At 42.1% G+C, this 23007-nt stretch overlaps 2 protein-coding genes across 4 annotated transcripts in view; one reads left to right on the top strand and one right to left on the bottom strand.

Moving 5' to 3' along the window:
* Window positions 1-8583: 8583 nt before the first annotated feature.
* LOC308505016 (uncharacterized protein) lies at window positions 8584-16085 on the bottom strand (the record flags this gene model as incomplete). Its single annotated transcript, XM_081066682.1, has 3 exons — window positions 8584-11356; window positions 12157-12300; window positions 14889-16085. 2 exons carry the CDS (start codon window positions 16083-16085, stop codon window positions 12196-12198), a joined length of 1302 nt encoding a protein of 433 aa, XP_080922808.1. The 3' UTR covers window positions 8584-11356; window positions 12157-12195.
* The window catches only part of PIP5K1B (phosphatidylinositol-4-phosphate 5-kinase type 1 beta), a 283009-nt gene continuing 273147 nt past the window's right edge, over window positions 13146-23007 (top strand). Inside the window, exon 1 of one of the 3 annotated variants that reach the window (XM_081066583.1) lies at window positions 13146-13198. The gene's annotated coding sequence lies outside the window, so the exon portion shown is untranslated. Of the gene's footprint in view, window positions 13199-15548; window positions 15889-16095; window positions 16317-23007 lie in introns of those variants that run through there. The other 2 variants (XM_081066581.1, XM_081066584.1) reach the window with 2 other exon arrangements.

The following is a 23007-nucleotide window of genomic DNA, read 5'->3' on the forward strand; positions in this document are numbered from 1 at the left end:
CGCCACTCATTGAACGAGACTTGTCAAACCTCCCAGGGAGCTCTCGCCAGGGTCTGCCTGTGGGACACTATGGAACACAGCACTGAGAGTGCTTCCTGAAAAACATCAGGTGACTTCTGATTCAAGAAGTGGTTATACACAGACCCAGAGAGTACAACCTGCCACACGCCTATAGAAAGCTATCAGTTGATATTCCATGTGGCATAGGAACACAAGCCTTTTGGCAAAAATTATCATGTAAAAAAAGTTTTATGTAAAAAAAAAATTATCATGTAAAAAAGAAATCGTGTAAAAAGAATACATGATCTTTGTGAAAAATGGGAAAATCTGAAAAGCTAGAGAGAGGAAAACAAAAGTCTCCCAAGTCTCCTACTACTCAGAGTTATTGGTGGTTTTATTCTGGTATTTTTTATTTTTGGTCATATATGTATATGTTTTTCCTATAGTTAGTTGATCTGTGCAACAATGGTTATCAAGCACCCACCATGTACCAGGCTTTATTTCGGGTGCCAGAAATATATAAATGAACAAAACAATCATAGTCCCTGCCCTTATGGAGCTAATAATGAGCTGGGGTAGACCACCATAGAAAAGTAAAGGCATAAATGCAAAAGAGTATTGTACATGCTATGTGGTATATAATGGGAAAATACCTAACAATACTGAAGACTTACAATGTGCTGTTCTAAGCCCTTTACTTTGTATATATGAATACATTGAGTAAAAAGTGTGTGTGTGTGTGTGTGTGTGTGTGTGTGTGTGTGTGTGTGTGTGTGTGAAGGTGGTTACCATAAGTCTTTCAGTACAATGGTCAGGAAAGGCCTCTTGCAGGAAATGAATATAGGAACTAAGGTCCTCAAGAACAGAAGAACACAGCAAGTTTAAATTCCCTGAGCATGAAACAGTTTAGTATGTTCACGAAACAAAGAAATAGACAAGTCTGGCTGGAACTGTGGGGAGGAAGGCGCAGAGTGGTCTGAAGTGACAGAGAACATGCACGCATATACTTTGTGGGCAGGCCATGTAGGGCCTTGGAGGTCACTGTCAAGAGTTTACCTTTTATTCTAAGACCTTTGGAAAACCTTTAGAAAATTTGAAGCAGCAGAGTGACAAGGTCTGATATCCATTGTTTTAAAGATCACACTGCGCAGTGTTTGGGAAATGGATTTTAAGGAGGCAAGAGCTGAAGCCAGGAGACTAGTGAAAAGGTGCCTGTGGCCATCCCAGCAGGAGGCGATGGCCCCTCAGGCCAGGATAATGGCAGACTAGAGGAGCAGAAGGGAGAAAGTTAGGAGTTTGTTGAAGGGATACTGTTTTCCTAGTGCTATGTCTGCCTTGTTTGTTTTGCTTCATTTTATAAAATAAAAAGGATTTGAAAATTTCTTATAAAAACAGAACTTAAAACTATATCAACCACAATTCAGGATATCCAAACTGGAGAACAAGCAGGGAAACCTAAAAATGATACATCGTGAGAAAATGGAAGGGTGACCCCGAGACTGTCATCTGTGGGACTCCAAGGAACTTTGGAGAGAAGCAGAACCAGGCAATGTTTTCCAGCTCTTTTCTTCTCTTCCCATCCTCACCCTTATTTTCACACCCTCATTTCAGTACTAATAAAGGACTGAGCTTGTGTTATAACTGCTACTCATGGAACGGTTGAGACCATTAACTGACACATCTCTTGTGTCCGACTTGCCAATATCCTACAGTTCAATTTTGAAACTTGGGAGTGCTCTTTTCTGCCTGCTCGTCCTTAAGCCCATAGAAAGTTGAAGGCAACTGCGACTGGGATTTTACGAAAGGCTATATAGATCCCACATTATTGATTGCTACACAGAAGCTGCTGTCCAATACTTCTTCCTCACCTGAGAGCTGGCCCTTATTATGAAGAGGAATGAGGCCAGAGATTTTTCCTAGCCTCTCTTGTAGCCAGATCACCAGTCTCAGAGTATTGAGACCACAGGATGGCCGCTTCTGTTTTCTGAGAAGAGTTTCTTACAGTCTGGATTCTGCTGCCTGAATCCTTATGATGTCATTTAACACAACCCTCTGTTCTCTATATTCCTAGAAAGTTGTAAACTGCAACATGTGTAATTCTTACAACAACTGAATGAAGCAGGGCTATTAATGCCCCCACTTTACAGAGCAATAAACTGAGACACAGAAAGGTTCCCTACTAGAGGGCCTAGAGCCAGTGTTTGAAGCCAAGCAGATGCTCCTAACGTCTATGCCACACACAAAAATATACATCAGAGGAACATTTAGGCAACTCCCTTTGGTTGAACATTCTCCAGGAGTAGATTGTTGGTTGCTTCGTAAGCCTAGAAATCAAGTCACTCAATTAGCAACAGTTATTGAGCATTTAGAGCAGGGGTGTCCAAACTTTTTTCAATGTTTTTCACCAACGGCCCTATGCGGTAAAATACACAAACAGCCAGGCCACTCACTCCAGGTGAAGTACGTATTGCCTCACCTGGTTTATTTAAGTAAACTAAATATATTTTTGGAATTTGCTGCAGGCCAATTAACAGTGGATCATGGGCCGCAATTGGCCCGCGGGCTGCAGTTTGGACACCCCTGATTTAGAGTGTGTGCTGGGCTAAGCTGTGGGATACAAAGAGGAACAAGATGATGTTGATGGTGATGACAGCTGCCCAACTGAGCACTTCCTGTGCTAGGTGCTGTGAATACAGGCGTGATCGTCTCAGTCAAGGTGAATTCCACCATGGAGCTCAGTCTTGTGAGAGATAAGTAACAGTGTGTTGAGTGTTTAGTATTTAGCCCACATGGGGCTATTTCCATTTAAATTAATTACGAGTAAGTCCCATTTCAAAGTCAGTCACACTAGCCACTCTTCAAGTGCTCGATAAACACATGTGGCTAGTCGCTACCCTTTGGGTAGCACAGATTACAGAATATAGTCATTGCGCTCAATTCCATCTGACAGCCCTGGGTTCGAGTGTTTGGAAAGCACACAGGAGACACGCCCCTCCCATCTAGACTTGGAGGTGAAGAGGGGTGTCAGGAAAGGGACCCTGAGCAAAGTCATATTTAAACTGAGACTTGGAAGATGAGTGGTATTAATCCTTACTACGCTATTGTGTGATGTGTTCTATCCCAATGTAATGAATGAGGAAATAGACTCAGAAAAGTTAAGAAAATTGCCCGCAGTCATACGAAAAATGTTAAGAGGGAAAATTTAGTCCCAGATCCACTCATCTGCTGAAAACACTAGTGCTTGAAACACTATTACTATAACTAAGGAAGCGTGGGCAAAGAGACCTCTTTAGGGAGAAATGCGTGACAGTTTCACAGATATTGGTTAAACACTCTGTGCTGTAGTTCAAAGTACTTGGTTAAGCACCGAAGTAGAATGGGCAGCTTACACAAACCGGGGGTCTCTCACCACGTGGAGTTTACTACCTCGATGTGAAATGGGGACAGAAGAGTTAAGTGGATTCTAAGAGCTACAGGAAACCCAAGAGGCGGCGATGGCTTCCTGTGAAGACTCCTTGGGAAGCGGAGTTGAAGGAGGTCTTGAAGGCTGTGTGGGATGTGAATACCGGTAGCAGGAGCGTTTCAGGCTGGAGGAAAGGCTTGTAGGAGGACTTTGGGTAGGGGTGAGCAAGGCCAAAGCTGATATGACAGGGAATGCCTTAGTCAGGCTGGGAAATTCTTAAGGTGAGGTGACTCAGTCCTTTCTGCAGGCATGGACTTTCACTGCAAATTCTTCTCCAACAGCATTTATGGCTGTGTCATACACAGATTGGTTCAGGGGCAGGGCAAAGACCTGACTCATATCACTCTGATCTCAGAGAGTATTATCAGTATCACAGAAGAGTTTGTCTCTTTCTAGCAGGAAAATCTTCAGGAAAACACAAGAGCGATTTTCGGGACCATACTTCTTTGTTTTTGGAGTGCATCATGGTGTTTCCCCTTTCTCTCATGCCTCTCTTCAAACCCTCAAGTGGATCCCAGCTCCAGAGAGTAAAGGACATTTGATCATAGACTTCAGAATTAATTTTTGAAATTTTAAATCAACATATTGTTATGCATTTAACTTTATAGGAAACATATTCCAATTAACATAAACATCTGAATTGACTTATAAATAGTATAAAAATTACATATCCACTCTATGAGTATACGTGTTTTTAATATAGTGTGTTCCACTTTTTTGTCTGAAATTATCTCATGTACATTTCTTTGCACATCAATATTTTCCAAATAAGACTACAGAGGGTGCCAACAAAATGTGTACACATTTTAAAAAAGGAAGAAACTATTAAAATTGTAATACTCAATATATACCGATAACAAAAGATGAATACAAGTCATGTTTGACTTCTGCAATTACAAGAGGCGCGCAAAGTGATTACCATCAGCGTCCAGACACTTCTGATTATGGTGAACTACTGTTTGAGCAACACTGACCAGTGTTCACTTGTATACATTTTTTGGCACCCTTGGTATATTATTTTTTAGTGATGGTTTATAACATGATCAGTCTTCAAATGTTGGCTATTGGGTTTTTTTTCCTGTCATTACTAAAATATCAGTGCAATGAATATTTTTGTACAATTATTACTTTTTTAAGTTAATTTTTTCTAGTACATATTCCCCAAAGTGGGGTGACTGAGACATAGGTATTGATCATTGTATGCTTCTTGTTAGTTGCTCTCTAGAAAGACTGAGCCAATATTCATTTGGCATATGTGTTCCCCTCCACCCCCATCAACACTGGCTCTTCAATGATTACTTTGCTTTTGGTAATTTAAGGCATTTGGAGCCAGGGAGAATCTCAGCCCTGTTTGTTTAGGGACCTTACTTAGCCTTTCTGCCTCAACTGCTTCACCTGTGAATGTGGATAAGAGTACTTTTCCAGGTTGGGGAATGAGTGAGATAGTTCAGGCAAAGCACGTGGCACAGGGCCTGATACACAGTACATAGGTGGCCAGTGCTTCCTCCTTCCCCTTAACAGGTGTGCAGAGGTTTGTTTTCCCTTTATTTCTGCTGAGGTTGCGCATTTGTTTCAGGCGATTGTCATTGGAATGCCTGTAGAATATTTGAAAGCCACTGTCCCTTCCTGCCCTTCTCCATCTCCTCTGTCCCACAGGATGCCAGTCTTGAACTAGACTCTACCATCCTTTATTTGCCACCTAGCCCAAGGCCATCACTGTGACATCCAGAAGTCAGGTACAGTGCCAGCAGGATACAGCAGAGCATGCTCCCCACAAACTCAGAGTTCCAGAGTCATAGACTCTCCAAGTTGAAACCTTATACGTACCTGTCCAACTTTCCATTGGGTGCTCGACATTTTTTTTTTTTTTTGTCAGCAGTAGTGGCCTCTTCTTACGATGTATTAAGTAATACCTTTTAGATAAACACTATGATGAATTTAGGGTGAGGCTAGAATTTGGCCTCTTTATTCTTAGCCCCCAGGCAACCCAGTCAGCACTCTTATCAGCTACAGTTAGTTTTCAAAGAACCGTATTTTGAAACACTTTTGAGAAACATATTATAAGAGTTTGATGTCTTCATTAAACAGAGTAGGCTACAGTCTTCTGTCAATAGGACTCAGTATTTTATGTAATTGAGCTTTTCCCATGTGGCTTATAGTTATGAAAAATCTATGATCTACCTTCTTTTAGTTAATAGATGATGTTTAAAATTGATAAATGAAAAAAATACAGATGTGAGTATATTATTTAAAGTTATGAAAATAAACTCTCACAAAAGTAAGATATCACAAAAATTGGGAGGCAGAAAGGTGAGGGTGTGGTAAATAGTACAACTGTGTTCTCTTTGACAATAGAATGTCAGGATACTTTTAAAAATGATAGCGAAACTTAAAAAGGTATAACTATATTATGTAACGTTAAAACGAGAGCCACCAGAAGAACAAAAAAACAGAAACTTTTTAAAGTGGTCTTCTCAGAGACTAGAACTAGAGGTTAGGTGGTGGATGGGAAGAAAAAATCTTACTTTTTTAATTTTAGACTTTTTTATATGGTTTGAAAGTTTTTGATATGTATATTTTTAATGCCTTTTTAAAAAACTGCTTTATTGAGATTAATTTCCATACTATTCAATTTCCCCATTTAAAGTATACAATTTGATATTTTTCAGTGTTGTATAGAGTTGTACATCCATCATTGTTATCAACTTTAGAACATTTTTATCATTCCTCCCAAAAATCCAATACCCATTAGTAGTCACTCTCCATTTCCCCACTAAGTACCCTTCTCCCCAATCCTAGGCAATTACTAATCTATTTTCTGTCTCTCTAGATTTGCCCCTTCTGAACATCTCATATAAATGGAATTAAAGAACATATGACCTTTTATTCTGATTTTTTTTTACTCAGCATAATGTTTTCAAGATTCATCCATATAATAGCATGTATCAGTACTTCATTCTTTTTTTATTGCTGAATAATATTTCATTACGTGGATATACTTCATTTTATTTATCCATTCATCAGTTAATGGAGATTTGGTTGTTTTCATTTTTGGGCCATTGTGAATAAAGCTGCTAGTGTGAACATCTGCATATGTTTTCATGTGAATGTATGTTTTTATTTTCTTGGGCATATACCTAGCAATGAAATTGCTGGATCATGTAGCAACTAGTTTAACTTTTTGAAGAACTGTCAGACTGTTTTCCAAAGCCATCACACCTTTTTATATTCCCACCAGCACCAGATGAGGGTTCTAGTTTCTCCACCTTCTCACCAACACTTGTTTTTATGTCTTTCTGATTCTAACCATCCTAATGGTTGTGAAATGGTATCTCACTGTGGTTTTGGTTTGCATTTCTATAAGGGCTAATAAGGTTGAGTCTCATTTCATGTGCTTCTTGGCTATTTGTGTATTTTCTTTGGAGAAATGTCTATTCAAATCTTTTGTCCTGTACACATGTTGTTTTAACCTAAAAAAATAGTATAAAATGTTTTCCAGCATAGTAAGCAAATACCAAATGTTGGGTATGGTAATGTCTGGGTGAAGGAAATCGAGTAATTTCTTTTGCCTTTCTAAATTTTTCTAAATTTTTAAAACATACATAAATTTTTATCATTGTCAAATGTTGTTTTCCCTCAATTCTTTATTTTTTCCTGATTTGTAAAAGTAGTAAAAGATTTAAAAAAAAAAAAAAAAAAAGCAGACAGAACACTAACCCAAAGGCAATAATAGCTAATATTTTGCATATTTACCTATTTCCCTCCAGGACACTTTTCTGGACTTTCTGTACTTTTTTGAGACTGTGCATAAATGTGCAACTTCAAAGTATGCCTCTATCATGATATTATAAGAAAGCTGCTGCACATTAAACAAACCTCTTTAACTTTCTTCTTAAAGACTCTAGAGGAAACACCACTATATCTCTTGGTGTGCAGAATGGTCACAAGAAAGGGCTTCTTTCTTATACTACCTACTTTAAAATTAAGGGGGAAAAAATTAAGGTACACACAATGTCCCCAACCCATGAAAATATAAACCAAGGGGGCAGTAGAACTTGGAGAGGACTTAGCCTGGTCCTTTGCTGCAGTCTCAATGCTCTCTCCCCACTTCACATAGAAAAAGACAGAACGAAGTCTTATGCAGTGTGAAGCAGCTGGGCAACTCTCCAACATATCTCACTGACATCTTCATGGTATGGCTTTGCCTTGTGGATTAAAGTACCTGTAAATCCCCACAGTACCCCCCAATACCCATACTTTTCCTTAAAGTGTATTTGTGCTAGGGAAAACTACATCCCTCTTACTTGCCCCACCCTCCTCCTCTTTCCCTCATTATAAACCTTTCTGCCAAAATCACCTGTGCCATCAGGACAGGATGACTGCAAGTAGAGCTATGATAGCTTTCTGTTTTTTCTTCCCCAAAACTCCAGAGTTTCCAGTTGCAGCAAAGGCTGACTGCACAGATTCCACCCTCTCCCATGCTAATAGAAGCAATAGCACGCTCTTGATCTCAAGAGCTCTCGAAGACACTTATTTTGACACGTGCTTCAAGTAGTCAATTTTCTGTAACAATATAGGCTGTTGACTCTCTATGTTTTTATGTATGTCTGCAAATGCTTCCAAGAAAACAATGTCATCCAAAACTACACATATACACATACAACACGCTGCTTCCAATTTAAAAATGCAGAGAAAACACCAGGATACAAGCATAGGTGAATAAACCTGACTACTGAAGGCTCTCCCTGCTAAGTCTCCAACCAGAGAATAAACTTAAGATGAATGATTTGTCTTTAATGCAGCACGTTAGGCAGAGAATACGGTGCTCACCAGTACTTCTGTGCTCCTTGTCTTCCCCAGCATAGCAACTAGACATCTTTTCCAGGCTCCTTGCCATTAGGTAGCGCCATGGCCTGAGTTTTGGCCAGTGGAATGTGGGTGGATGTGAAATTCGCCACTTCTACACCTGGCATTTTAAATCCTTTGCTTTCTCTGCCAGTTCAGCAGGGATTTTGGAGGCCAAATGTTGAAAATAATGGTGCCACAGATAGAAGGAGCAAGGGTTCCTTGAAGGACTACATGAAGCTAACCTTATCACCAAACCATGTTGCACAGTGACATGAACAAAAAATGCAAGTTTATTGTATTAATCCGCTGAGTATTGAAGGGAGTATGAAGAAGTAAAAGCAAATATCAGTTTGCATATCCTGATTAACATACTTCCTTTTTCTATCGCCCACCCCAGCAAAATATTCTAGGTTGCTGTGACAGCTTGCGGACAATATCTTTAAAGAGTTGTCAAAATAAGAGCTCCGTTTCGCTAGCAAAGCATTGAAATGCAACTATTACCAAGAGGAGAGGCTTGCTAGTGAGGTTCTGCCTACATGGTCGTAAGTCTAGGAAAGTTCCTAAATTTTTTGAGAAGTAAAAGCAAATATCAATGCTGTCTTCCTGGTGCATTCAGATGGTAAGGTGTCACAGAGATCTTGAGAAATCTCAAAGGGGGCTTCATTGATTGACTAAAGTTAACATTCACTTCTCTTCAACAAGCATTGTGTCATTAGCATCATGTACACAACTTTCCTTCAGAAAGTAAAACTGAGAATCTCCAAGTCTTGGCCCTAGAAGCTGCCCCTCCATACAGGGCAGAGCTAAATTCACTCACTGTAAGCACCTGAGCCCTTCCCAAAATGGTGACAGGAAGGCATCAGGTATACAGATGTCTTGGGTGGAAAGCTATTGCCTCTATTTAGGAAACTCAATTGTCTTTGTTGACTTCATTACCGTTCCTTCTCTTTCAGCTTTCCCTGTAAGTTCCATTATTTCTCGGTATTTTTTCTAGATCTGTTACTCTTTTATTGTGATCTGTCTGGTGTCAAATGTTTTCACTATTGATGAGAAATTCTTTCAATGTTTCAAGGAGGTAGAAAACAACTGAGTATTTCATATAGTAGGATAAAGAAGGTTATGGCATGAAAGACCTATGCTTAGTCATGAAGAATCCAGGGCACATTCTACTGACCATCGCCTTCTCTGGAGATACAAGGTGGCAGCCGTGGGTTTTATTCCTGGTTCTGCAGCTCATTTGTTGTGACTTTAGGTAAGTTGTTTCAATACACTATTTCCCAGGCTATAATAATTGCAGTAGATTTTGCCAGGTTTTGAGGAACATTGCTGACTCATTTCTGCCTCCTTTATCTACTTCAAGCTTTTTAAACCAGGCTTTCCAAACAAAAGGGGGTTTCTTTTTCTCTTATGTAGACTTTGACTTTTATGTTCCTTAACACTCAAGTTCAGACTTGATATACAAAATGTGTGTATAAATTTTATATGCTTTTAGGGTGCATTATGAAATGTAGTTTGGTTCTCTGTGCTATCCTACCAATACTCTATTTTCCCCCTTCTTCTTCCACTCCATTCTGATATTCTCTAGCTTCCTGTTCACACTTCAAATTAAACCCTGTTGAGGTTATGTCAGTTTTGTAATTCCTAGGCAAAGTGAAAATTCACTTAGAAAAGGTATGCGTGTGTCTGTTTGTAACATGAAAAAAATGTTGAAAAGGTGTAACTGAACTAAACAGAAAACAGATAGATGGTATAGGCTAGTGGAAATTAGACTTGAAGTTTTAATGGCATATGTATTTTTTAATGTAAAAACAACATAACATCAAAAAATTTTAAATCTGAGAATTTTCCCCACCCTAACACAAGAAGTTTAATTTTTAATTTTCTTTCAGGAGTGTTCATGTGCATATTTTTTCACGTAATCATGATCTCAATGTATTTAATTTTATATTTTGGTGTGAATTTGTTAGGGAAAACTTTTTAGCTCTTTTTCATATTTCTTAGATAAATTACCAGGTATTCTGGAGAACTTCTTTACGGTCGGATCTGAATGCTTGCTAACATTGGGCCTCCAGTATTCATGTTCTTTCTGGCTGAAGAATGTAAATATCAGCAAGTCTTGAGGAGATCTAGGATGATACCAACCTCTGGGCAAAGAATAATGGGTTAAGTAGGGTTTGTATCTGGTAGAGTTACATGGTTTCTAATTGGAAAAAAATACTTAGGATAAAAGTACTGAGGTATTGGGAATTGTATGAGAAGAGTTGAAATACACACACACCTCTTCTAAAGGGTTCTGAGTCCTTAATATTCAACCTCCTCTGAGCCTTGCCACTGTGTGTGTCATAGAAGGGGTTTAAAGATCACAGACTGTGTTTGTGACCTTTCAGGGCACATCTCATCTAACACCCTCGTGAAAAGAATCTGAATCCAAGGAATCAGAAGCCAAGAGAGAATGCAGGGACAGAAGTGGGATGAGAAAGCAGGCCTTAGGACTCCTAGCTCAATAGTCTTTCCAATCCTGAGAGGAAGGAGGAACAAAGATATGGATAGGATTAAGGAAGCAAAGATGGAGCAGGGAAAGACAGCAAAGCTAGAGGAAATGAAGATGGTACAGAGGGAAAGACAGAAGGAAGAGAATTGGGGATGAGGTTTTGAATCCTTTACTAACCTTAAAAGCAAACCTGAAATTAGAGAAGATAGGGCATCTCAAAAAAAACTTGAAATGAGCATCTCAAGTTATATGGGGGAGTCCACTAAGCATTCAGTTTTTCTTGTCTGCTTAGAAATGAAGTTTCTAGAAAGAGAAGACAACGTGATAAAAGATGATTCTTCAGGAGGTGTGAAGGATGCAGCCTGTACGTTACTGTTTGATGCCCATGGAGGCGACGCATGCCTTTCCTGTGGATGCTTGAAGGTTTTTTTAGTTGAAGAATAAATAGAAGATGGTCTTCTAGAAGTATCCATAGTTGACTAACACTCCGCAAATTCCCTCTGGCAACTCCTCTTTGGATATTTACGGGACTTCAGTTTGCCCTTGAGACATCCCTAAAGAAAAAAGTTCAATATGCATTAACAACCTAGAGAAACTCAACCTCCCTCATTTCATAGAAAGGTCCAAAAAGGATTTGTAACTAGCCCAAAGTCCCATTGCTTAGAAGAATTTATCTGATGTGGTATACCAACCAGCCCAAAACTTAATGGGTGAGATAATCTCCCCAAAATGGCCGCAGTGAAGGCCCTTTTATTCCTACACATACATGCTGCCCCTCAACCCAAAAGTTGAGTCTATTTCCTCTCCTCTTGAATCTGGTTGGTCTTATGACTGCTTTGTCCAATAGAATGAAACAGAAGTAACGTTCTAGAACTTCTAAGGGCAGTCCTTAAGAAAACTGGTAGTGTCTAGTTCCTCTCTCTTAGATGTCAGCTGCCATGTAAGAAGTCTGACCATCCTGCCAAAAGGACCACATGCTGTAAGGAAGCCCAAGCTAGTGACAGAGAAAGACAGAGGTCATATGGAGGCAGACTGAGGGGCCTGATGTGTGAGTGAAGCCTTCTCAGACCTTCCAGCTCAGCCCCAATGCCAGTGGCCACCTAAATGCAGCCAAGTGAGTGACTCTAGCCAACACCCAGCGGAGTCTAGTTGACTCACAGAATCATGAGAAATAATAAGTGGTGGTGGTTTTTGGCTACTAGTTCTGGGGGTATTTTGTTATGCAGCAATAGGTCATTGAAGCAGTGGCTTAAAATAGCAACCATGTATTATTTCTGATGAAACTATGAATTGAGTGGGTGGTTCTACTGATCTGGACCAAGGCTGGTCAATGTCAAACTGGACTTGCTTATACCTCTGCAGTCAACTGAGGGCTGGCTGATCAAGGATGGCCTCAGCTGTGATGACTCAGCTCTGCTCCACAGGGTCTTTCATCCTCCAGTGAGCTTGTTTTCATGGTGATGGCAGAAATCCAAGACCAGAAGCAGAAAGGCACAAACTTTAAAAAACAAAACAAAACAAAAAACCCAGACTTTCTTTTTTAGAGAAGTTTTATGTTCACAGCAAAAGTTAAAGGAAAGTACAGAAATTCCCCATATGTTCTCTGCCCCCACACATCTATAGCCTCCCTGCTATCCTTATCCCCACCAGAGTGGTACATTTGCTACAATTGATGAACCTACGTTGACACGTCATTATCACCCAAAGTCCACCCCTCCTTCCCCCTAATTCCTGACAACCACTGATCTTTTTACTTTCTCCATAGTTTTGCCTTTTCCAGAATGTCATATAGTTGGAATCATACAGTATGCAGCCGTTTCAGATTGGCTTGTTTCACTTAATATGCATTTAAGATACTCTGTCTTTAATGGCTTGATAGGTCATTTCTTTTTAGCACCAAATAATATTCCATTGTTTGGATGCACCACAGTTTATCCACTCACCTACTGAAGGATATCTAGGTTGCTTCCAAGTTTTGGCAATCATGAATAAAACTGCTATAAACATTCATGTTCAGGTTTTTGTATGGACATAAGTTTTCCACTCCTTTGGGTAAATACCAAACAGTGTGGTTGCCAGATCATATAGTAAGAGTATATTTTGTTTTGTAAGAGACTGTCCAACTGTCTTTCAAAGTGACTGTACCGTTTTGCATTCCCACCAGCAATGAATGAAAGTTCCTGTTGCTTCATAACCTCACCAATATCTGGTGTTGTCAGTGTTCTGGATTTTGGAAATTTTAGTAGGTGTGGAGTGTTATCTCATTGTTTCATGAACATTTTTCAAAGCTTCATTTACCTCAAGTCTGCTATTTTTCCACTGGCCAAAGCAAATCATATGGGTGAGCCCAGAGTGGGAGGTGACTGCAAAGTCTGAGGGAAAGGATCTGGATAAAGGTAGGTCATTAATTGGGGTCATTAATGCTATCAAATTTACTATAAGGAATCTATGCATGTTTCTCATAGGGGAGTAATAAATAGCATTATTAAGAATTTGGACCAAGATCTGGAATAAACTGAACGAATTATGCTCGAAATTAAGTAAAACAATTAGATGAGCATTTTCTGGTTTGTAAATGCTTCCAGATTTTCTGGCCAAGTCACTATTGCCAGTGATACTGATCTTGGTTTATTTCCAATAGAGGGTGACTTTCCAAAATTCCTGTTGATAGATTTAGAGAGAGAATTGAGAAGAAATATTAGGTCTCACACTATATGGTTCTTTGTTCCATTACTTAATTCACAGTAATGATGATCTTAAAGCTCTTGGTAGAGTTGTTTGGAATCCTGTTTAATAGAGTTAGCTCTCTAAATAGCTAGTGGTCAGTCTGCTTTGTGACTCTCTGAAAACCGAAGGTTGTTAGCATCTGTGTTTTACAGACGGGAATCACTCAGGCTTTTCATGGGAAAGGAGGGCTCTGTGTACACATGCATGTGTGCATTTGTATGTAATGTGTGTGACCATCTCTGATCCACTGTGGTTTTACCTGTGCTCACCTCTACTGCATTCCAAGAAATATTGAGGACTGACTTTGCATTTTCACTTATCACTACCTCTCGGGGAAGCAGATTCATTTTCCACTCCTGGGATGTCTGAGGACCAGAGAAAGGGAGGCTGGGATTACGGTTCCCAGAGCCCAGCCAGCCTGCTACTTGCAGCGGTGTGCTGCTGCCCCCTACACAGGCAGATGAAGTCTTCTTTGATCTGGTCCTCTTTCCACCACTGCCCCCTCTATGGACCCCAAATTGAACTTTGTTAGTGTTTCTGTTATTTATTGTTCAGGAATTGGGAGTCAAGGAACCTGTATTCTGGCCCTTGGGTCACTTAATGTCTTTGGGTTTTCGTTTTCTCTCATGTAAAGTGAGCAAGCTAGACTAGATGTGTGTTTCCTGCTCTGACCTTTGAAGATCTAGGATGCCACAATAAACCAGACACAAATCGCGGACCCTGAAACTCCCAGTAATGGCCAGGCACATCTTGAAGAAGTAGGCTGGAAAAATAGTCTAAGAATAATAGGTATTCGTGTTATCAAGGAATTATTGCTGAGCTGATATTAAACCACACAACTTCCCCGAGGTAGGGGGTGGGGGGTACAAAAAGATTTCAAGATGAAAAATGGTGTTTCGTTTGCTGAGAACTATGGCAGAATCGTTTCAAACAAATTCATTTTGGTTCACCAAGGCAGCGATGTCTAAGGATGAGGACCATGAAATGTTGGTCTTCCTTGGACAGAATGTATGCCACGTTTTCCATCCGTGTGTTTTTTAAACAAGAGTAAAGTGGAAGGAAGCGACAAGGGTGAGAAATACCACTTGCTTCGATTCATCTAGGAGAGATCCACTACCTTTTCTGTTCCTATGAAGCAGATTTAGCGATAGCTTCCATGACAGCGTCTGTTCTGAGAGTCCTTTAGATCTGGCCCCTGCCCTCTCGGCAGTTAGCCTGACATCAGTCAAGATGACAAGTGTCCCGCGCCCACTCACAGCTCTTAGTCGGATATAGCCCCCATCCTCATCACAGCCTATTCGCGCTTTCTGTCCCTCCAACCTTTTCTCTCCTAGGACCCCCTCGCCCACCTACCCTTACCTGTTTGGTACATTTTACTTCCTGGAAACACCTGCTGTCCTTAAAAGGGGGGAGACACCATCGTCTTGGAATGCTAACCCCTTCCTTCCTGGTGGAGGGGGCACCTGTAGTAAAGCGTGGGCTTCGTCTCAGACGGAGTCCAACGGGCAGGCGACCAGCGGTTGCAGAGTTCAACGCAGGGGGAAGTCCTATCCCAGACATAGCTCTGTTTAACCGGGATGCAGGACTCTGGAAACCGCCGGAAAGCCCTTGGCTAGGTCTGGAGCCTTGGAGGAACCTGCCGAATCCAGGCCCCCCTCGCAGTGCTCTCGGGACAAGGTACCCGGCGGCGGGACAGCGCGCCGTCTCCCCCGGCACGGACTCCGGAGCCCAGTCCGACCGCCGCGGAGGCTCCCGCCGCAAACCGGCCTGGCTTCCCTGCAGGGCGTGCGGGATGGAGCAGGGGGTGGAGAGCAAAGGGGAAGAGCCTGGGCGGCGGGCGGGCGGGGCCTGCCGCTTCCCCGAGCCGCGGCGCCGCCTGCTGTCGCTGCCCCGCGCCCCGACTCGGGCGCGCACGGAGCCGGGACCCGCGCCCCACCCGGGGGCGCCGCTGCTCCTCGGCCCCGGCGCACGAGCGCGGCGCGGCGAAGCTGCGTGGAGCGGGGAGCAGTCCCGAGGGGCGGGGGCTCTGGCGGCCGCCCGCGGCTCGGTTCGGCCGGAGGACTGGCGGGGGAGGAAGGGGAAGCGGGGACACACACTGGCCGCGGCGCGCGCGCATTGCACACTCGGCGCCGCGCGCCCCCGCCCAGGCGCGTCCCGGCGAGTTTGGCCCCGCGGCTCCGGCCCCGGCACCTGCCGGCCCTCAGCGCCGCCCCGGGCCCCGCCCCCGGCCCGCAGACCCCCGCGACCCCGCTCTGCGCTGCTCTCCCTCCGCCCGGGGGGGCCACCACATCTCGGGAACTTGCAGACTGTGGCGCAACTGGTCGCGAAGGCGGAGGCGCCCGCAGGCTGCCCGAGGGAGGTAAGTTTCCTGCGCGTCCCCGACCCCTCCTCCCGGGCCCTCCTGCTGGGCTCGGGCTTGGGGGGTCTCCACGCTCTCCCTGTGTCCGCGCTGTGCCGGGGGTAGGGTACAGGGGCTGCGCTGGCTTCCGGAGCGGGACGTTCACTCCGCGGGGGCCACGGCGGCGTGCCGCCGGAGAGCACCCACCCGGTCACCATCGCGATCTTCGGGGCTGCAGTGACACTCGGGGATCATTTGGGGTTCACTTCAGCAGGAGCCTCCTCCCTTTTTCGGGGGAACGAGCTGAGTGTGGCAGCCGCAGATGAAATCTCCCACCACCCTCCGCCGGTATTCAACAGCGGCGAACTTGTTAGGCGTCCCCGGGATCTCAGGAGGGGCTTTCGAGTCGGTGTTCTAGTGGTTTCTGGCACCGGAGCCAGATTGAACAGGTGCGGTATGGTTGCAACCTAAATGCTGCAACAGACTAATGCGTTTCCCCAGCTTCTCTCCCCCGACCCCGTCAATGTGACGCGAAAACAGCTGGGGCGGGGGGTGGGAGCATGGGGCCACGGAGCGGGAGAATGCCAGGCTTTGGTTTGCCAGGAGTCGCCAAAACAGAAGACAACAAATGTCTGCTGAACGCTGCTCATTTATGCAAATGAATCTGTTGTCGTTTCTCATCTCCTTCTCTCCCCCCCCCCCCCGAAGCCCCCAAGCATACTTGTCTCTGGTGTCCAGTTTGGTTGGGTAGAAACCTGTTCCAGAGAAGTTGTTTGGGTAGGTTGATGAATTATTTCACCTTCATCTACAGAATTCAGGGCTCTCATCGAGGAAATGCTAATTACTCTGATGCTGTTTAAAGGCAGAGTGTTGCACACGACAAATACCCCCCATTTTTCGATGACATTCTCAGCCTGCTGGAGGTCCTAGCCCTAAGGTGAATGGACCTTGAGGGACTCGTTGGGCCTCAGAATGTGTTAGTCTTCTGCAAAGAAGCAGCAGCGGCTGCCTCATCACTACTCCTGGGCATCGGTTTGGGGAATCCCTATTGCCCCTCTGGTGAAGAGATCCAGGCTTCTCTCTTGTTCTGTGGAAGGCTGGTGTTCTGCAGTCGTTGGAGTGGACAAAAGTCGAGAGATTGGTTTCATTACCACTCTAATGTGATGAAGTAGAATAGTGTTCATGGAAGCTTTTGTCAGAGTATTTCCAGCTGAAAAGAGGCCCTGAAAAACACAAAACCCTTTCTCAGCTAAGTTAATGCCAGTGGGCAGTTGAGTAAGTCTCATGCATGATCCCAAGCTGAGGGAAATGGTGGGTGCTGTGTACAGCAGTGTGAGTGGAGACGTAGCAGGACTGGTGAGAAAGCTGGTAAGTCTGAGACTGATGTATAATGATGTCTTTACTTGAGAAGGAAAACTGTTAAACACTGAATGATTAAACTACATTACATTTTTGTCCCAAGTGAGAAGACTAGAGGGATATAATAATACCTTAAATTTGTATCAATGCTTTGCTATTTGTAAATGCTTCTCAGTGTTCTCATTTAATTTTGACCATTTTCTGAGGGAGGCGGAGCAAAGATTATTAACCATATATTCATAGGAGGAACGTGGAGGCTCACAGGTCCAGGGTCTTAGCAAAGTAACAAGTGGCTGGAATTGAGTCACATCAAGATTCTCTAAAATAGCCCACACCACCACCACTGTCATCACCCAGTACTGTTTCTGTACTTGGATAACATTTTTTCAGTGGCCAGAGCTTCTGCATTTATTGTGGTCTGCACAGTCTCACTGTAAATTACTGTTCACACTTGACAGAGGAGGAGACTGAGGTTTAGACAAGTGATGGGAGTTTTCCATGGTTTTATGTCTCATCCAGTGGAGTTTATAAGACTAGAACTCAGAGCTGCCGATGTCTAGTCCTTTGCTTTGTGGATTGTGGCATTGTTCCACTTGGGATAGCAATTAGGACACATTGCAGAGCTGCAATACATTAAGGACTGTTAAGCATGCCTGCTGGTGACTGGGTGCTAGTTCTGGCATTATAACTGTCTATATGACCTGACCTGGGCCAAATCATCACCTCTGAGCCTTAAGTCTTCCACATATAAAACACATATAAAACAAGAGGTTTGTATTGAATTATCTCTCTACGTTTAGCGTTCTATAATGCTTATCAATATATTTGTAATCCAGTGTTATTTTCTCTACAGGGGAAAAAAAAAGACTTTTTACCCTATATTAACAAAGGGATTTAATTAATTATTCCACCTGTAATTTACTCTCCTCTCCCCTTGGGCACAAAACACTTAATGAAGGGAAAGAAAATACCAAGTGTACTTCAGCTCAGCATCTATACTGTTTTGTATTACTATTTAACTTGGAAATATTCTGAAGGGCTGAACTACTCTAAAATACATGTCAGGGTTTACTTGAATATTCCAGACAGTCAATTCATACCTTCGTTTTTTTGATGAAGGAGATGAATGAAATCACTCCTAAGGAAAACACACGCATCTCTTCATGTAAATACCTAACATCTGTTGACCCATATGGTAATTTACCTACAAGAGGTGTGCCTCCTGAAGCTGGCAAGTACAGGTGCTCATTGTTGCTCTCCTTCCTGAATACATCATGTAAAGAAGTGTTTTTCTTTCTCCGTGTAAACAGCAGACTGATGTCATCTTGTGTCATGCTCTTTTGCTTGCCTCCCCCAATCCCTTAGTCGTTAGTAATGTGTAGCCCATGGAAAGATATATGTCTAGAAATCGACTTGTGCCATTTTATGAAAGAGAGTACTTCTTGAGAGGGAGAAACCAACCACTCTTTTTTTTTTTTTTATATTTGAGTAAATTTCAGCAGATGCTAATATCAGCGCGTGGTTTCAAAGGGGGAACCTAATTAACAAAACCAACCTAGTTTCTGTTCCCTTTAAGAATCCTCCTCTCTTTCCATCCCTCCTTCCTGTAATACTGAAAAGTGGTGTTTCTATGTTTAGAAGAATGTTGACAAAGAATTAGAATGGCTCTTAAATATGACTAACAGATCCAGCCATTGGAGATGAAGGTATATTTCTTTCTGATAGAGAATTCAAATATTAACTACTGATCCGACATTCACATCTCCGATGGGGAAGACACTGAGGCTTAGAGAGATGAATCGACTTGCTCGAGGTCGCGCAGATATTTACCAGGAGGCCCAGGGCTAATGTGGAATTCTTAAACAGGTTCATATTTAAAGTTGTGCCAAGGGTTTTACGGTGAAGGTTCGTTTTTATCTTTTAGATATCCTAGAGATTAACAGAAGACTTGTGTTTACTAGTAATTATTAGTGAGGGGTCACCTTTTTAAATGGTTTATACTTATGTGTAAACATTTTCTTGTCCAAGCAGATACCATTAAGCAGAAAATGTCCCTGTTTAATCTATTTACTATGTTTCTCTTGGCTTATATAGATCAGGAGAAGCAGAATTAATACTTTGTTTGGAGACAGGGTACTATTTGAATAGAAATACTAATGTATGGTTTTTCAAGCTTCTCTTCCTGGTAAAGAAAGCCAGAAGCCAAAGGTGGTCCTGTCATACAGCCAGTAAAGTCATAAATATGTATACGTTTAATTTTCATTGTATTTGTACTTCTGTTAAATGATGAGTCAGAACATTGAATATCCTGGAAAACTAATTTTTTCCCCTATGGCTAGAGTCTTCATTAGTTAGTCTGTAAAACACCAAGTCCTAAATGTATTTGTGGCAGAAACACGTTCACTTTGTATCAAGCACATTAACTAGACTTGGAAGGAATCCTTTTATTTTATCAGAAGCTGCCCTGTTAGAACTCTACATTATGTAGCTCAGCTGTTCATTTTGGACTTAATCTATGGCAGTTCTTCTAAATACCAGGGAAATCAGGGAGGGGAGAAACTTACCTTTTGATTAGTATTATTCTCTTTAAAAATAAATTTTAAACTTAATCTATTGATAAAGTTTTTGAAGTGTACCGTCCAGTAAACAATTAGCTGCTATTGATGAAATGTTTTATTCAGTCAGGTTCCTTTCAGTATAAAAGATTAGGCCAGGGAAAACAGACTTGATTTTGTGTAGTCCGTTCTGAAATGTATCTAATTCTGTCTAACTTTATCAGAGGCGTATAAAGGAGACAGTGATATAGGAAAACACAGGAATCCGACCCAAACTAGATTACTCTTGGAAAGATTTGAAACATTGATAATAATTGGGTCACGGTTCCATGTTTAGTCAGCTGGCAGTGCCTTGGTATTATCATTTTGAGTTAAGACAAACTTATATTTGAACGGACGATGACATCAAATGTGTATTCTTGTAGAAAGTCTTCTGTGTTGTTTATGGGGCTGAATAAACAATGGGTGTGCAGTTTGTCTGGGGGAGTTGGCATAATGGGTGAGCAGTAAGTTCTTGAGACTTGTCTTCTCATGGAGTTTTAGAAAGTCGGTTGTGAAATTGCAATAAAATATAAAGCATTGTGTAGTATTGATCCCACTAAAAATGGGCGTGTGTGTCTTTCATTTGAGGTACAGGTAAGGGTTGGAATCAGAGCACTGGGGCCCAGGGAGTATAATTAACGTGAATTGAAACTAAAGTTCCACGACTAAAGACAGGACTGTAGAAAGTTCATCTATTTTGTAAGAAAAAGGTGATATTTAAATCTTGCCATTCAGTATGCTGAGCAAGGGGTCTGGGAGGACGATACGGTACGGTATAGCTAGCCGTAACAGTGTGTTTCTTTGCCTCATAGCTTGGCGCAAGGAATTTGGTAGTTACAACATATTGGGTAGTGGGTTTTCAACAATTAATACACACTTTTTTTTTCTTCTTTCTTTTTGTAAAAATCCGTGCGCACGGTCATGATCTTTGGATCATTCGGTCGTCACATCTGTTGATAAAGGAAGGAAACAGGACAGCAGCAATCAAAAGAAGCAGTGCTGTGTCCTGCCGGAGGCAGTGGTAAGCACATCATAGGTGTTTAGCTAACATTTGTCAACGGAAAAGATTAGGCATCATGTTTTGTTTATCTTTATATTTTTGGAACTTCACACTATGCTTGGCAAGTGGCCTGGATTTAATAAATGTTTATTGAACAATCTATGCATCCAAATGAAAATCACTCATCAAAACCTTGGATGTTTCATAATTATTCTGATGATTCTATTTTCCAGACCATTTTGGAAATGTCAGGCAGGCCCATGGAAACTAGTTACAATAGCTTAATAGTGTCCTTCATTTTTTATCGTAAATGGTGTTTATCCACTAGACCTCCAACCTTTTTTAAACCAACATGCGTAGGAATTATTTTTCTTCGTAAAAATAACAATATGAGTATGAAATGTGTTATTCTTTTTATTATTTTTAAGTATCAGATAACTGTTTTCAAACCACCCAGTGGTGGCTTTGTAGTGAGTTTGGCTCCAGCCAAGAATGGGCTTTAAGCTCTAAGTGAATCAATTTAAGTGTCACCTCTAGAGGCCTTCTCTGATCATCTAACATGAAGGGGTCTTCTTCATATGTTTTCTTCACTTATCACAATGGATACTTCTACATTTATGTGTTTCAGTTGTTTTTCGACTGCCTCTGCCCAAACTCACACTCAGCCCAAGATTATAAACTTTTTGAGGTTTGAAAAGTCATGGTTCTTGAACACTATTTCTCTAGTGCTTGGCACATAGTAGGTGCCCAGTAAACATTTAAATGAGTGAATCAGTAAGTCCTGTCCATCTGGTCAAGATGAGTTGAGTCACCGTTAAGCTAAGTCAAGCTGAACAGATTCAGCTGTGAAGACAGTTCTTAAAAGCTAGTGATGGCAGCTCCAGGAGATTGACAACCAAGTCCTCTAGGAGGAGGAAACAACACTTGTGTAGGTGAATACATTTTGGCATGAGTACGAAACAGTATCTTTAAAGAGTTATTCCTTTTCATTTACTCAAAAATGAAGAGTAGAGAACAGATGAGTAGAAATTATCAAACATAAAACATTCCAAAACTATTAAACTGGGATCTAAAAGTACCTAAATCATAAACATACAATTCTTAATGAAGACACCCTGGTGGTAATATACAAGGCAAATCCTGTGACATTTCAGATAAAAACTTTCCAACCTCAGCTGACTGTTCTTTCACAGAGGCGTCAGTATCCCAGTACCAGGGAAGAGCTTCTCGGGTGTGGCACCTGGACCAGCAACAGCAGCAGCTCTCTGCCTGAGAACTTGTTAGAAACAAATTCTCATACTGTACCCCAGGCTAGCTGAATCAGAAACTGTGGGATGGGGCTCAGCAACCTCAGTGTCCACAGGCATCCAGAAAAGTCTGATGCACAATATTGGCAGGAAATGTTATCCTCCTGAAGTGCTTGATATTCCCGGGTGAATCTCAGGGTGTGTGGACAGGGTGACATCTGCCTGCCCTGCCAGACATAAGTAAAACCGATCTTGGTTTTTCTCAATGCTGTATGGATCACAAGAAAACAAATGCCTATGACTAGGTTGGGTATCTAGGATTTTCGATAGTACAAAAACAAAAAAAAAAAAGGCTCTTGATAGTCAATGGCCTGCCAAGTGATGGGTGCTCCCAGGACTGGGAGACAGGCCAGGGTACATGGGTAATGAGGGTAAGACATGCTCCGGGTATAATTTATGTTTGGATGTCGCTGCAGTAGGACGCCAGGTGGAAGAATTATTTCTGGAGCTAGTGATTGTCTCGGAAGAGGAAATGGTGGCTTGTTGAGAATTCTCAGAATATTTCAAGTCAGTTTAATATACTAGATGTTGATGGACCCCTGGGCCAGGACAGTAACAGGTGCTGTGGGACGTCCAACATGTATGAACATGGCTCTGGCTCGACTTTGTTGAGAATGTGCTCTATTCCAGGCCCTTCTCAAGGGCTGTTTCTTTTTGTCTGCACCCTGCTCCTGAAGGTGGGCTGTAGCATCCTGAATGATAGAGGAGGACATGGAAACTGAGTCAGGTTAGGTATGTCCTGAGCACAGAGCCAGTAAAGAATGGTTCCAAACCTTGGTTTTTCTGATTTTAGAGCCCACATTCTTTTTTCTGCTTCATGCAGTTGCACCTTGAAATGTAGCTTCGGGAGAAGAGTTTAAAAAGGGAAGCATAAATG

The sequence above is a fragment of the Rhinolophus hipposideros genome, assembly GCF_964194185.1.
Source record: "Rhinolophus hipposideros genome assembly, chromosome: 11".
Taxonomy (NCBI): domain Eukaryota; kingdom Metazoa; phylum Chordata; class Mammalia; order Chiroptera; family Rhinolophidae; genus Rhinolophus; species Rhinolophus hipposideros.